The sequence below is a fragment of the Melospiza georgiana genome, chromosome 3 (assembly GCF_028018845.1).
Source record: "Melospiza georgiana isolate bMelGeo1 chromosome 3, bMelGeo1.pri, whole genome shotgun sequence".
NCBI classification, from domain to species: Eukaryota; Metazoa; Chordata; class Aves; order Passeriformes; family Passerellidae; genus Melospiza; species Melospiza georgiana.
The window spans coordinates 11,824,892-11,839,965 of NC_080432.1; the positions used below are offsets into that span (position 1 = coordinate 11,824,892).

Consider the following 15,074-nt stretch of genomic DNA (forward strand, 5'->3'; position numbering starts at 1 on the left):
ACCAGCATTGAATCCTGCACAGGACCACCAGTGGTACCACAGCCCTGGGTACCACACAGATCATTGAATTTGTTTTCCAGTGCAGTGACAAATGTGCAAGCACAGCTTCACAGCATGACAAAGTCCCAGCAATTTTTTACATGCATATCAAATAATCTCTTCCTGTGCTTAACTCCAACGGTCAAAAAAAAGTGAAAATATCCAACCCATCAAGAGGCTTGGGAAGAAACTCATTGTTCAAAGTAGGGGCTGGGCTGTATCATCTCCCTCCCAACCTGAGCTGTTCTGTGGAATGCTCCTCTGAAGCCACAGCTGACAGGCCTCCCACTCCCACAGAAACTGTATTAACACTCAGCACTACCCTTGAGATCTGTTTGTCTACACGAACAGGTCATCTCCAGTAACTGCTGTGACCCACTGATGTCTCCTGAAACTCATTTCTCACACACAGAAGCCATGTAGGATTTATTTTTAGCCATGGCAACGGCTCGTGGCTGAGCACTGAGTGTGTCTCCTCTCCTTAAGCCATTAGGGATGTCCTCCTGTCCTTGGCAGTGCAGACCCAGGGCCGCCCTGGCAGCACCGTGCTGGAAACGTCCCAGTTTCACTGGAAGCTGAAGGCAGGAGCTGCCAGGTGAGGATGCCCACAGTGGGCTGTGCCAGGAACCACCCCAGCACATGCCCAGGCTCAGCCCTGCTGGGGAGCTGAGCCTCCCTGTGCCCTGCTCCTGTCCCCAATCCCAGGGAGGTGAGCTGGGGTGGGAGCTGCAATCAAACCCACAGCTCTGAGACTCACTGCACAGGGCACCCACCATGAACCTGACAGCCAGGCTTACTCACTGCACAGCTCCAGGATAGAAATGTGTACAATGCTGCTCCACTTGCATCAGTTTGTGCCATTATTGTGGTTTTATTGGGAACAGAGGGGCTGATGCAAATAAACCACAAGAAATTGCAAAGGTATAAAATAAAAAAGGAAAGCACATCTTTGAAAGCCTACAATGCATCACCTTTTCTAGTTATTATTCAGGGCACATTTTAAATCTTACTCATACAGCTTAAAAAGACAAAAAGGAAAGAAGAAAGAAAGTAGGCAGCTCACTTGAGCTCTACCTTCTCTACCTTCCTACAGGTTTGCTGAAACAACCCCAGAGATCCTAGTGATGGCTCATAAAACAATGAGCAGCTCGCTGAAGATAAGTAATTAAACCCCCATGGCAGCAGAACACTAATGACTGATTGCACCTGGGTGTCAGACATGACTGCCAGGTGTTCAGCATGCTGCTGCTCTGTACCAAGGAGGGAAACACAGGAGGCACATGCAGCCTGTCTGGGAGGGAGAGCAGAGCCAGAACTGAGCTCACTGAGCTCCTGCTCATGCACAGGCTGCTTTTGCCATGCTGACAGCAAACCACAGCCACCAGCCCTCCCTTCCAGCAGCGTTGTACTGCACCAACACTCTTACTGAGGGTAGCAGTGCTTTCCCACCTTATCAAATAAACCACTCACAGCACTGCTGACACTGCAGCACACAATGTGCAAACTCTAAACTGGTGCTGAAATTCTCTTTGGAAAACAAGTCTTTCCCTTCTGCAAGTGCAGAATGCAGTTTAAAAAAATAATTAAACAAATATTTTCTCCTAGTGGTTCCAGCACCCTCAGAAGCTCAAGCCACACGGAACTCAGTGCTAAGTTTAAATTCTGTCCTTAGGAAAAGTCTGGTGCCATAGAACATCAATCCCAAATCAGAAGCACATCCTTAGCTGAGAAAATATTTCAACTGAGTCATCTGCTGCCAAAAGCCTCAGTTCAGGTAAGAATTAAAGGGCACACTTAAACATGTCTCTTAGACTGATGGGTCAATTACCCTTGAGAATCTCAAGTTTGGGCAGAAGCTCACATTTCTCTGGAGACAAAGTCCCTGCAGTTAATTACTGGGGATGAAACGTGCTGCACAATGGCATGGTGGTGCTCCAGGGCCCCTGGCACACCTCCAGCTGACTTGCAGAAACCAGGATTCCACATGTGAACAACACAGATGCTCCTGTAACACCTTTTTTCCATGAAATGTTGTTACTCAAGTCTCAGCCTGTTAATTTTTTAAAGCCTGGATAAGCACCAGCAAACACAGACTTGAAGACAGGTTAGGTCAACCTTCCCTTCCTCCAGTTTCTACAGTGGAAATCACTCAGACAAGTGCAGCCATTCTTTACATGGCTGCAGGTTTGAAACAGGTTTTGTGAAGAGAAAAACACTGGTTTGATCAATATGTTTCATCAGTAACCACTGAGGTAATTGCTGCAGAGTCAGAGCTCCAGCATTCTGTGCAATTCCTACTTTACAGTTTGAAATGGTTCATGCATTGTCCAGTGCACAAGCAAATTTCATCTGGGGTGCAGAAGCCCTTTCTGCCAGGGGGAACTCAGGCATTACACAGGTTTTAGTGGTGCAATGATTACTCTCAGCTCTGTGCTCCCACACACGCGAGGCAATTGGCCACTGCTCAGTGTAAGTGACCACAGCTCTGCCAGCCTCATCATGGAAATGCTCATGTGAAATTAACTTTCTGAGAGCCCAAAAACAATTAAACCACACTAAAGACATGTAAAATCAGGATAGAAAAATGCAGAGAGGTTCTGGATGCTGAATTATTTCACTGGCCTTTTACAAAAATACACCAATTTTCCCAAGAATACAGAATTGGCTTTGTTTGAAAGAAACTATGTTTCTGCATGTATTTTTTAACACTTATAGACCAATCAATATAGATAAAGTACATCCTAACCAGATGTATGTACAGATATTTATGTCAGACAATATGCAATAAAATAAAAGACTCTAAATTGTCAACAGAGAAAAATCAAATTGAGCTTAGTAGTAGTAGCTTTTTTTCCACATTATTTTCTTATTTTAGTACACCAATGCTTTTATCATCAACAGACACAGGCACTTGGTCAGAAAGCAGATTTGTCCCCTCAACATGCAGAGATCCCAAGGAGTTACAGAAAGTTAGGGATCCTGAACCTCCCCATCCTGCAGCACTGCACATGTGCTCTGGCTGGCACAGGGAGCACTGCAGGGCTTGCACAGCAACACCCCAGAGCCACAGCACAGCGAGCCCAAGGCTGCTCTCACCTCCAAACCCATCAGGCACGTAGGTTTTGAGCACAATGTTGCAGAACACGGTGGGAAGGGAGAGGGGCTTGTTGCCCTCATTGCGCAGGGAAATGTGTCTGTAACCTGCCTGCAGCCCGTCCAGAGGCAGGATCCTCTGCCCAATCAGCTTGTTGTTGTCATCATACACAGCTATCCTCAGCACAGCAAGGTCAGGCAGGATAACCTGGAAAGCCACAGAGCACAGACATGTCATGGCACTGACAGAGCAGCTCCTCCCCGCCTCCCGTGCCTGAACTCGGTGCCAGAAACTGCCAGCATTGCAAGAGCCCAGGCATCCAAATGAAATCTTCCTAGAAAAGCTTTTTTCACCCTAAATAACGGGGACATTTCAGGCTATGTAAATCCTGCAGCTCACAGTTACACAGCTAAATACTCTGCGTGTTTGTTTCTCATTACTGGAGACTGATAAGAAGGCAGGTAAATATTGCATAGGAAATGACAGATCCAGCAGCTACCAAAGGGCAGGCAGTGCTGGATCAGGAGGAATTATGACAGAGAGATGGGATTTGGGATGCATTCAAAAGGGCAAGGAGAGTGCAAGTACAGGCTGCTGGGGATGTGTGAGCTGCTGCAGGCTGCGCTGCACTCAGCACATGGCTCAAGGCATGCACGGGAGCAGGGATGCTCAGCCTCCTGCCCCTGCCCAGCTGGGCTGACGGGACAGGGACAGGGAACAGGGACAGGGAACAGAGATGAGAGACCCCCTGCCCTCCCTGCAGCACAGGAGCTGCCTCTGGGCATGCAGCACTGAGGAGCAGGCAGACAGCAGAGTGCAGCTCCTCTGCCAGCCCAGCCCACCCCAACCACACACTGGGACAGATTTCCCCCCTTCCCTGCCTGGGGCTGCTCCCCAGCACTGTGGGACACAGGGGAAGAGCTCAGGGAGCTGTGCCTGCCTGCTCCCTTACACCTTCTCAGCCTTGGGGGCAAAAATAAAGGCTGCTCTTGGTCTCTGAACCATGGCAGCAGCTCATGGATATCCTGCTCTGCTCAACTACAGCTCAGCCCTCCCAGCACAGGCCACCAGCACTGCTCCCTCCTCCCCTCACACAACAGAGGGACAACACAGAACCCAGGTCAGAGAGACTGAAACCTTATCTTAACTAAAATAAATATGAGAAAACGTGACAGGAGAACAATCAAACACAGTACCTGAGAACAACTGTGTGAGGTTAAGCATCAGCCTGAGCATAACCCTGCAACCCGAGCAGGGCAGGTGAGATCTCTCCTCTACAGGGCACAGATCAGCACATCTTTCATTACATGATGCTCTTTGGCACAGATTTGCCACGATGGGGACTGAGTTTATTGTTCCCTCTGCATTAATTTGTTCTGTGGTATCCTGCTAGGACTTGCACCCTCTCATGATGTTTTAGCACAGTGCACCCCGTGCCATCAGCATCTCCAGCTGGAGGAATCCTTCCTGCTCCTGCCACTCACCTGCTGGATCTCCAGTGGGTGCTGATTACACTGCTAGCTATGATAAGGGCCTGAGGTGGAGAAAAATAATCTCTTGGCTGACCTACAAGTTCAAGAGAGCCTGTGACCATGGGATTGCTCACTGGAGAGCAGTAATGAGAAATACTGGCCTCAGTCTCTGTGCCCATGTCCCAGCACACGGGCTGCACTGGAATTTCTGGCCCTTTTGATGTAAGAAATCAGACAGCAGCAGCTGCTGGTCACACGACCAGCAAGCCATGGGCAGCACATTGCCTGTACATCAGCATCTTCCCTGTGCTCCTCACACAGAGAAAAGCACCTGGAGTCACATTCCTTCCACAATATGAGCTCAGAAAAAACTCTTGCATCAACTCAATTTCTCTCAAAAACTGGCTATGCTGTTAGGAAAGCAGATTAAGTGTGTAATATATCCAAGTGTGAAGAGCTATCACCACTCAGCAAAAAGTCTGACATTTGGACTACAAGTCTGAACTTTGGAATAAAAGAGCAACAATTCTGCATGACAACAAAACAGGTATAAGCAAAACAGATGTTATCCAAGACAGCACTATAACATATGTAGTCTGGGTGAAACTCCAGGCAACAGAAGAAAAAGAAAATAAATAAATATATATATATATATATATGTATCATATATATATAAGGACTGAGAGATAAAAACTGAACATGGACAAATGGTCTCTCTCTTTAAATCCCCCATGCCAAGAAAAAAAGGGTTGTTTTTTCTTTCAGTATTGGAAAAAAATAAAAAAATAAAGAAGGTACATGATGCACATGGACCACTGAAGGAGGGAGCTGGCAACACGCCTGAGGAACACAGCACCCTTCCAACTTTTCCATGTAATGACATTGACCTTAGCTTTGGATGCAGCATCTCACCTGCCCTCTGGGCTGAAGGAACAGTGCAAGATAGCAGCCACTGCCAGGGCAGGGAAGAAGGAATCTCCAGGGAATGATGGTGTCCGCCAGCGGGGCTCACTCTGAGCAGACTGCATACCTTGAACACAGGCATGGTCACAGAGGAGGTGCCTACCTCCAAGTGGGAGGAGGAAGCAAAGGGGAGGAAAAAGCCAAATGGAAACAAAAACAACAAAAAAATCATGTGATAGCTACAGAGGTTATCCGTTAGAAAAATAAAACCAAAGCAGAACCAAAAAGAAAGCAGAACCAAAACAAGGCAAAACCAAGCAGGCTCCTGAAAGCTGCCCTCAGCTTTCCACGTTCACAGCAGCACCCGGGGCCCTAGAAGCCTGGCCGTGGAGCAGTACTCGTCTGGGTGAGCAGGGAGGGCTGGCTCAGTGGGCAGGGCACAGCAGGGCCCTGTACAGATGCCACCCTACCTTCCTGAAGACAAAGGACTCCTCGTTGTACACAGGGTTCAGGCCGTTGTTCATCACCATGCGCGTGCGGAACTCCTTGCGGATGGTGTCCGTGGGCAGCCCGTACATGTCCACCTCCACATAGGTGCCAATCTTCTTGTCTGACAGGAACTGCCCAGAGATCACCTGCAACACAGCAGCGCAGAGAGAAAGGCACTGCAGGGCAGGCATGTGGGAAACGGAGGTCATTTCTCACTGACATTGCTCTGAGAGATGGTTTACAGCTGACACATGTGTTTAGTTCCTCGTGTATAAAGTGTGCATTTCAAACTGCACCTCCTTGGAAAAGCTCCTGTGTTCAGACATGGAAATACAACTTCACCTGAAATGGTACTGCCAGCAGTGCCTCACAGATGCATCCACTGCAGGAAAACACTGAATGGAACAACCAGAGCTGGCACTGCTATTCCACAACTTCTAACACTCTGCTCAGAAGCACTTTTTGATATGATACATCTTGAGCACAAGAGGTAAAAGGAAACTCTTGCTCTGTTTTCACTCAGGTGAAGGTTTGAAGCTAATCTCGGGTCAGTCTGACTCCATATTATGTGTTTGGAAAGTGCAGGATGCTTCAAAAGTGACAAACCAAAACCCCACAGGATTCCTCAGTATTGTTAGAGATATGAAGTTTTGTTGCCATTTCACTCCAAGTCAAGATTAATCTAGCCACAGCAAGTGATTACTCCAGAGAAAATTTTTATTTCACCAAGATGATCTGTTATTTAAAAATACAGCTAATGTTTTCATTACTACAATCAAGGGGGGAAGAAAAAGACTGAAACATGATTTCACAGAACTAAGCTAATTCCAGATCCTGTTCTTCGCATGACCTAACATCCTTCTGGGGAACACTCTGGATAACAGATATGAAAAGTTTTGTGGTTGAGGGTATCATTGCTGGCTTTTGCTCCATTCAACTCCTTAATTACAAAATTTGCATGGAATTTTACACTAGTTTTAGTCACAGAAGAAAGGTAACTGTCAAAATGCATGACCTAGGAACCATCTGATCCCACTTCCTTCTTGGAGGGGCTGTGCTTTGATTACCATTTAAGGAACACAACATTAATTAAACATGCTTATTCTACTAGAGGTGCAAATGGAGCTTAGTTCAACATCTGGAATGCATGAGGAATGCTTGGCCAGCGAGGGTGTGAAACTGAAATGCAGCCCATGGAAAATGCTAACTGAAAGCTGAAGCCTTTTGCTCACCAAGCAGGTTTTACAATTGTCAGCCCCCTCCCAGAACTGGGCACTGACCGTGCTGTAGAACTGCAGCAGGAGCTTTATGGACTTGGTTACTCACAGATAGCTCCAGAGTAAGGGCCAGCCTCACACCAACCATTTTCTACATTCATTTTGAAGATATCCTGTCCCTGTGTGCCCAGACTCCTCCCTGCTCTGTGGGGACAAGTGATGCTGTGCAATTTCACATTGTGCATGGGAAGGAACTTCATTCCTTCACGTGTTTGTGTGGGCTCATGGATTTCAAAAAGACCATTGTGTCAGAACACCACCATGAGCAATAACACATCATTTCCAATTCTATCATACTCCACTCAGATCAAGGAAACAAAGGCATCTTAGGCAGCAATATTAATAAAGAAAAGAAAAATAACCAATGTGCTGAAATCTGCCCAGTCCAAGCACATTGAGTGCATATATGCAATTTCTGGTGATTCTAAGTGTGCTTTTGGGTGTGCTGGCAGCTGTCTGTGCTGCCTTACCTGCACAGAGCACGTTGCAGCAATAACACCATCCACAGGAGTTTCAGAGAACGGGTCGAACGTCCGGTCTGGTCGCCGCATGAAATCTGGCTTTAGTAGGTACCTTATGGCAAGGGGAAAAAGAGAAAATTATCCTTGTTTGGAAATTAAATTGGTATTAAATACCTATGAAATGGATGTTCTGCCCTTAAACAATGAGCTCTCCTAAGCAGTGTAAAATACAGACTCATTCCAGCTGCAAGTGTGAGGAAGTAAAAGAAAGTATTACAGTTGTCTGGAACATAGGTAAACACTAGTTTTAACTTAGATTAACCAGCTACAGAGAGATTAAATCAATCTGTGACTTTAAGATAAAAATAAATGTAATATAATCAAGGACATTTCGAAACAACTGAACAATACAGTTAAAAAATACAGGGAGTCACCATGTAATAAAAGACAGATGCTCTCATTTGTTTTAATTCTTTAACACTTGGGAAAAGCACAGAGGGATTTTTCAATGTTATTTTTCCAGATGAAGCAGCTCCTTATGGTTCAAGACTTGTACACTAAATTTCAGCTTGAAGCTGATTTTTTCATTGTGGTTATGAAACCTTGGGGGAAACAACTGATAATGTCAGTGCTGACAGATTGTTAATTATAGCAGCATGAAAGGTACCACCACAACAACACTCACAATGCCTCCCTGAGGACCTCACACTGCATCATCATATCAATGAAGCCAATTTGTGCTCTGGTGCACCAAAACCCAAGGATCTGCCACCAAAATGAAACAGCAGTTGATCACTGCAGAAAGGCTGCACATTACAGACATTCTCTTCAACTCATGGAAGAAAATGTGCAACTGGAAAAATCTTGCTAATTCTGCAACCCTGCCAGACAAAGCTGCTTGAAGATGAATTTTTACCCACCCTTAGCCTCTAGTGAATCACTGGTACACAATATGATAAAGGCCTAGACAGAATTCAGGGATTAAAAAATGCTAGAAAAAATCCAGTGGAAAGAATATCAGTGCTTTCATCCATTTCTTAATAACACTGCTTCTGTTTGGAAGCAATATTACTCTTTTTTCTTCCATTAAAAATATTTTTCTTCCATTAGAAAAGTGATTTCTTAATATTTGGTTAATTTAAGGCAGGTTGGGGCAGAAGGGAACTAACTCTCCTTAGCCTCTGTTTTCAGCCTGCTGCAATAAGAAATGCTGAAATGACCTTGTTTGATCAGCATGAAAGGTGCAAATCAGAAAAGAGGAGTACAGGCAGAAGGAAATGCTCAGTTTTTCATTTCCCTTGTGACTGAAACACCACCACATTTACAATGCATATCAAAACATTACCGTGCATTACCACTACATTATTATCAAAGCACTGATGGAAGAACCCAGGAATTTAGTTGGTAATTCTGCCTGTCCTTCAGAGAATTTGGCAAAAGTAAGCAGGTACTGTTTTACTAAGCTGGTGGGTCCCAGAAGAAAGGAACCAAACTCTGCCATAAGAAAGCTTTCGTTTTCTTCTGTTCTTGTTGTTTTGATTGAAATTACAGAGAGTGCACTTTGTGAAAGCCAAGAGCCTCTCCTGGAGTGCTCACAGCTGCAATGAAGGCATGGCATGGCCAAGCACTCTGTGCCATTCCCCAAATGAACAATTGTACCAAGCTCCATCCACCAGACTTTCTTTCTGAGTAAGATCTGCAGCAGTAAAAGAGCAGCTCCTTCCCAGGAAGAGTGTGCAGATTCTGATGTGTTTCTGGACTGTCATTTCCTGTGATTCATTAAACTCCTCCTTTTCTCCTGCTGCTAATGACCAGTCTATCCTATTAAGGTCTATCAATATTTGAGAAAAATCTATCAGCATCCCCTGAATATCCTTTGTCATACAAAAATCATGAGCAAGAACTTAAATGAAACACTTCAGGATTCTCTGTGAAATCTGTGCTCCAATTAAGAGTGCACAGATTAGAAATATGTTCCCTATGCATTCAGATTCCACTTGTCCAAGTAAATTTGGCAATTCTGTGAACTGTGCAATGAATCTCCACTCTGAGGCACATCTTCAAAGAAAGGCTGAGAACAGAAGGTGGAGATGGATTTGAATAACTGTGTACAGCATTCATGATCTTCATAATATGAACACAATGCCTCTTGGATCTCATTTGAAAACTGGGCATAATTAAAAGCATCTTCATTAGAATACCTCCTTGTGGGGGAGAATGCTCCCTGAACTCTCCTCACCTAGCATCCCATTCTCCTTTTGTAACACATAATTAATAGTGACAAAATCTTATTAAAACCTTAGTAAAGGACGCTGATGCACAGTGCCAACAGTTTAAATCACATCACTCACCCGCACGATCCATTGTACTCAAACTTCCCTTGATTCAGCTGCATTGCTAGATCTGCCAAGAGAGAGAATCTACTCACTTTCCTGCTGAATAATGCACATCATGAACTAGATCAGAAAATAAGACTGGTTTTCCAGAATAATAAGTTTAAATAAAAATTTAATGCATATAAAACCCCACATTTAAGAAATAATAGGAAGCAACAGGAAAACTTCATATTTTTTCACAGGAGTAACAGCTTTACCAAGCATGCTGAAGTCCATGCTGGGCTCAGGAAACAGTATTTCCCTGAATTCAAACACATTTGGCAGGCAGGGAAGTAACAACTGTGGACATGCCAAGTGCCTGGGATGGGATTTCCATCATCTAACCTTTGGTATCTACCAAAGTGCAGATTGGCATCCACATTTCTGCAGATCACTGTGAATAACAGAGGGAAGCAGGAGCTTTAACAGTGCAAATAACCTCAGAGTAACAGATATACTAGAGGAGACATCCTTGAGGAATGCACTCCATCACAATGACAGCCAGCTCTGATGAAGCTGCCTGCAGCCTGATGTCTCAAAGAAGGTGAGGTGCACGTCCCACTGCTTTTCTGAGGACTTAGCTGAATAAAATACCGCACCAAGGCACAAAGATTACAGCAGCACTGCTTAGTTCCAACATTTGCAAGCATGTGAGTTTTAGTGAGTGCACTGTTACAGCACTGGTAGGGGAAGATCATGAACATGTAACAATCTCCCTCTATCCAACCCTCTCCAGAACTTTGTAAAGAATGAAATGTTTTCCTGCAGCTTTCTACTTACACAAGAATACAACCTCCTGCTTTAGCAACAAAGCAGTATTTCTCCTGCCCAACTGACTGTACCTTCAAAGGGAGCAAAACCTGCTCTGTTATACAAAATACAAGACTGTCTTATGCCCATACCAGTTATTACTGGAGTTACTGGGCAGCTGTAACTTTTATTTCCACAATCATCTTGACAGCACAGCTGGATCACAGGGGAGCAACACAGGAAAGCTGCTCACTTCCACTTAGACAGCTACTACTCTTAATGTGCAATTTAAAGGGGTTGGGAATGACATGCAGTGGGCAGAGGCAGTGCTGGGAGCAGAGTGAGGTTTGTATTTCTGCTCCAGCCTCCCTGGCATGCCCACTGGAGTGCTCTACAAGCAGCAGATTCCAGCGTATCCCCTCTCCTGCCTCCTCAGCTGGTGAGCCTGGGGCACAGCTTTGCAGGACAGAACTCAGGGGATGACCAAGAGGAGTGTCTGCTGTACCAAAGACACTGTTCAGGGAGGGGCAAATGAGCACAAAAGCACTGCCACAGCCAGAGAAAGGCAATGGGAAATGGGCCTGTTATATATCTGACTGAAGACATTCCTAGATGAATTAACAAACCAAATGGAAACAACAGACAGCCTGCCCTGCTGTACTCACACCTTCACTGAACAGGAACATACATCTCCTCTCAGATCACCCCGTGGAGAGGCATTTCCATTCCCTGGCATCATTCTCTCAGCTGGGATCTCAGACCTGAGCACATGACTGCTGACACTTCCCAACAACTGGTCTAGAAATGCATTTGTCACACAGTCATTACTTTTTACCATCTTAATCAGTGCACTCCATCCTTGCTTTGCAGACATGCACCCAGCTGTGCCAGAGCTGTGTTTTGTGAAAACACTGATTTCCCTGTAATTAACACTTTTTATTAATAAAAGCAATTTCAGTGGGAAGATGCAGCACTCCATTATTTTTCCATAAAAGGACTGAATTTTCCTTCTGTGCATGGCTGTTTTTATTGCTCTTGTCTCACGCTCCCGTGCTCCCACCCCGCTGCATTATTCAGCCATATGTCTGCTTCCTGCAGAAATGCCAGCAGCAAATCCACGGCATCTGGCTGACAGCCACTGCCCAGGCCATTCTTTAGGAGAGAGGGTCACCCTGCCTACCTGGGGTCTGATAGTTCAGTGAGACCATCTGGCAGCCAGCGTTCCAGAAAATCTGCGGCATGTAATTACTGGAGTCCACACGGCCCCCCTTGGGGTAAATCCGACTCATCTGCCGCTTGTTGTAGCTGGGGAATCCATCAAGGAAATCAAACAAACACCACACAGGTGCAGAGGCATGGCCTGCAACCTCCAGCATTGCAACACCAAAACGCTCCTCTTGTTACTCTCACTATTTCTACTTAGTGAGGCACTTCCCCTTTCCCTCTGTAGACATGTGGCACTAAATGTAGAAAGGTGCACTGCTTTGTTTTAGCACTGGCAGGAAAGTGGGATGAGGAGGTCAAAGGATACTTCACAAACTCAATGGCATGAGTCTTCAAATAGCCCAGCCCAACAGACTCGTTGAAGGAGGACATGTTATGGTGAATATTACGTTCTAGAAAGAAAAGACAAGACATTTTAAAACACCTCTGTAATGATGAATCACATTCAAAATCATGCACTATAACAGCAGGACACAGCAGGTTTTGGTCTCTTTCCCCATTATCTATTACTCATAGAATCAAATTATAGTGATCAGAAATTTCATAGAATCAAATTACAGTGATGAGAAATTTCATAGTATTTCTGACTCGCTGCTCTTTTTCTCTCCTTGGGAAATCAACAACATTTTCCTTTTTTGTTTAGGACAACATTGTTATTCAGAGCCTGCACTGTGTGGTAGATAAGGCAAACCAACATGATAAATTGTCTGGTGTGCAGTATCAGCTCACTGCTGCCCACAGTGACAGCTGTGCTCACCTAACTGCAGAGAGAGATGAACTAAAAAAAGCATTTCAGTTGGGAAGGCCCACGGAATAGAACCAACCTCGACAGCTTCTATTCTCCCAGTAACTGAGTGACTCCGTGTGGATGACTAATGGAATTACATGCTAACTTCACATCCAAGGAAACAGGTCTACAAACATACTGATGATGGTCATTGAACTACTAAAGTCTTATGCCCTTATTTCTAAATTCAGGAAATGTAGAGATTATAAAACTACCTAGGTTAAGCAAATACTTGTATTTCATTCAACCTTTTATGTTACCTTCTGCTACATCGAAACCTTGAAATTTTACAGGCTGAGCATAGTTGACCATTGTTGATAAATATGGATGTATATTGGTTGTGGCACCTACATATTTGTAAGATGCCATCCACGCTTGTTCATCTTCCACAGTTACTAAACCCTGGAAACACATTAAAAAGAACAATCACAATTCTGTCTGCAAACACTGCTGCTGGGTTTTTCAAAGGTGGGACAAAATCATAGCCAAATCTGCAGAAGGTTAAAGACAGTGCAAATTAATACAGGAAAAGTGGAACTTTAGTGTCACAAATTAAAATTTATTTCCTTGCTGATATAAGACTGTCAATGTTATAGGATGCATGCAAGAGGGCTGATGATAGAAAAGCTTCTAAGCAGTGGGTAAATATTACATGAAGTTAGTAGGGTAACATTGAGATATAAGATAAGTATTCCAACAGCCTGAACAATGCTGGGAGGTAATGATCCATCTTTGTCAAATAAATTCCAAAACCTGTGATCTAATATGCATTTTCTGATAGAAACTGTGTGTACTTGGCACTCAGTAGAACTTCCTCACCATGAAAACACAAATGGGTTCCACTATGAATCTTTCCTAACAGAAGCAAACAAAAATATAGGAACCATGGCCTTCACTGGACAAACAGGTGTCACAAGACAAGAGACACGGTACCAAGTTCCTATTCTTACCCACTTCAACTGATAAAATCCTGAATCCATCACCTATATAAATATGCACTTTATTTGTAACTGAACTTAGAGTTTCCTACAAGTATCTCATCTGCTAGAAACCCACATCAGGAGACATTTCTTAACTGGCTCTCTCTGTCCAGTATTTGCCTTTCCTTAAACCAATTTGAAACACATTCTTTTCACTGAAATTAAAAAAGAAAAAAATTTCTGTCAAGCTAAACAATCTCTGCAAATTCATCATGTTTTTCCCACACATGCATCTTTGGTTGTTCTCCTACAAAAAAATGTGCCTGTAGGCTGGCAGTGACCTTCAGCTGGGAAGTACAGTGTATTCAGACACCCAGCCTGCAGCTCAGGGTTTGGCAGAAGCTCTCCCCATCCCTGACTCAGGAAATACAGGAAGAGGAAACTGTCCCAGGCCCTTTCTGGGCTTGGAGGAAATGCAGCTCACAGACCCTGCACTGCTGCAGCTCTTTCACTCCCTGAGGGGGCAGAGCAAAGGAAAAGTGAGCCCACTTACCAGAGTGATGGACCTCTGCCTGCCAGGCAGGGCAGGCACATCCCAAGAATGAAACCCATGTGAACTGGAACCACTTATGCCTTGCTGTGAGATGATTATAGTCAAGGGAACACAATTTTGTGGCTGCACAGAGTGACTGAGCTAGCAGAATGAGCCCAGGTACATATTGTTGTATGTGCATTTCGGACTGAATTACACTTCCAGCAGCCCATGAAATCAAACTGACACCACATTTTAATGCTGATCATCAGGGCTCAACCCAACTGCTTTTCAGAAATGTGCACACTGAGGTTTCACAGATGTGATCCCAAGATATGCCCACTGCACATCCCTGTGTTAGTAGAAAACAGGCTTTCTTCTTTGTTACTAGGTCAATAGCTGGTTATAGAGCTTAGGTCAAATTCAGGCCAGATTTACCCACTGAAACCAGTTCTTGTCAGTGTCTTAACTTGTGAAAGGCCATGAACTCAGGCAGAACTGAGCACCCACCTCCTAAAACCCAGGGCTCTTAAAGTGCCTGCTTGGACTGCTCAGAACAGCGAATCTCATTTTACTGTCTTGATCCATCCACACCTCCAGGCAAAGGAGCCCCAGGGAAAAGGGAGCCCCAGGGCTGTGATGCCTCAGTGCCAGGCAATGGCACCCTGCAGGTGCAGCCCTGTGACTGCATCACTGACACTGCCTCAAAGACAAGGTACCAGACACTGGTGTGATCTTACTCCCTTGCAGA

At 44.8% G+C, this 15,074-nt stretch overlaps 1 protein-coding gene across 4 annotated transcripts in view; it reads right to left on the bottom strand.

Moving 5' to 3' along the window:
- PLCB4 (phospholipase C beta 4) overlaps positions 1 to 15,074 on the bottom strand; it is a 173,101-nt gene that overhangs the window by 26,046 nt on the left and 131,981 nt on the right. For all 4 annotated transcript variants that reach the window (XM_058020299.1, XM_058020300.1, XM_058020297.1 and 1 more), the window contains 7 exons: positions 13,132 to 13,273; positions 12,392 to 12,476; positions 12,041 to 12,165; positions 10,087 to 10,138; positions 7,745 to 7,847; positions 5,979 to 6,143; positions 3,136 to 3,340 (listed from right to left, as the gene is read on the bottom strand). In XM_058020299.1, coding sequence (XP_057876282.1) covers positions 3,136 to 3,340; positions 5,979 to 6,143; positions 7,745 to 7,847; positions 10,087 to 10,138; positions 12,041 to 12,165; positions 12,392 to 12,476; positions 13,132 to 13,273 — 877 coding nt within the window. The remainder of the gene's footprint in view (positions 1 to 3,135; positions 3,341 to 5,978; positions 6,144 to 7,744; positions 7,848 to 10,086; positions 10,139 to 12,040; positions 12,166 to 12,391; positions 12,477 to 13,131; positions 13,274 to 15,074) is intronic.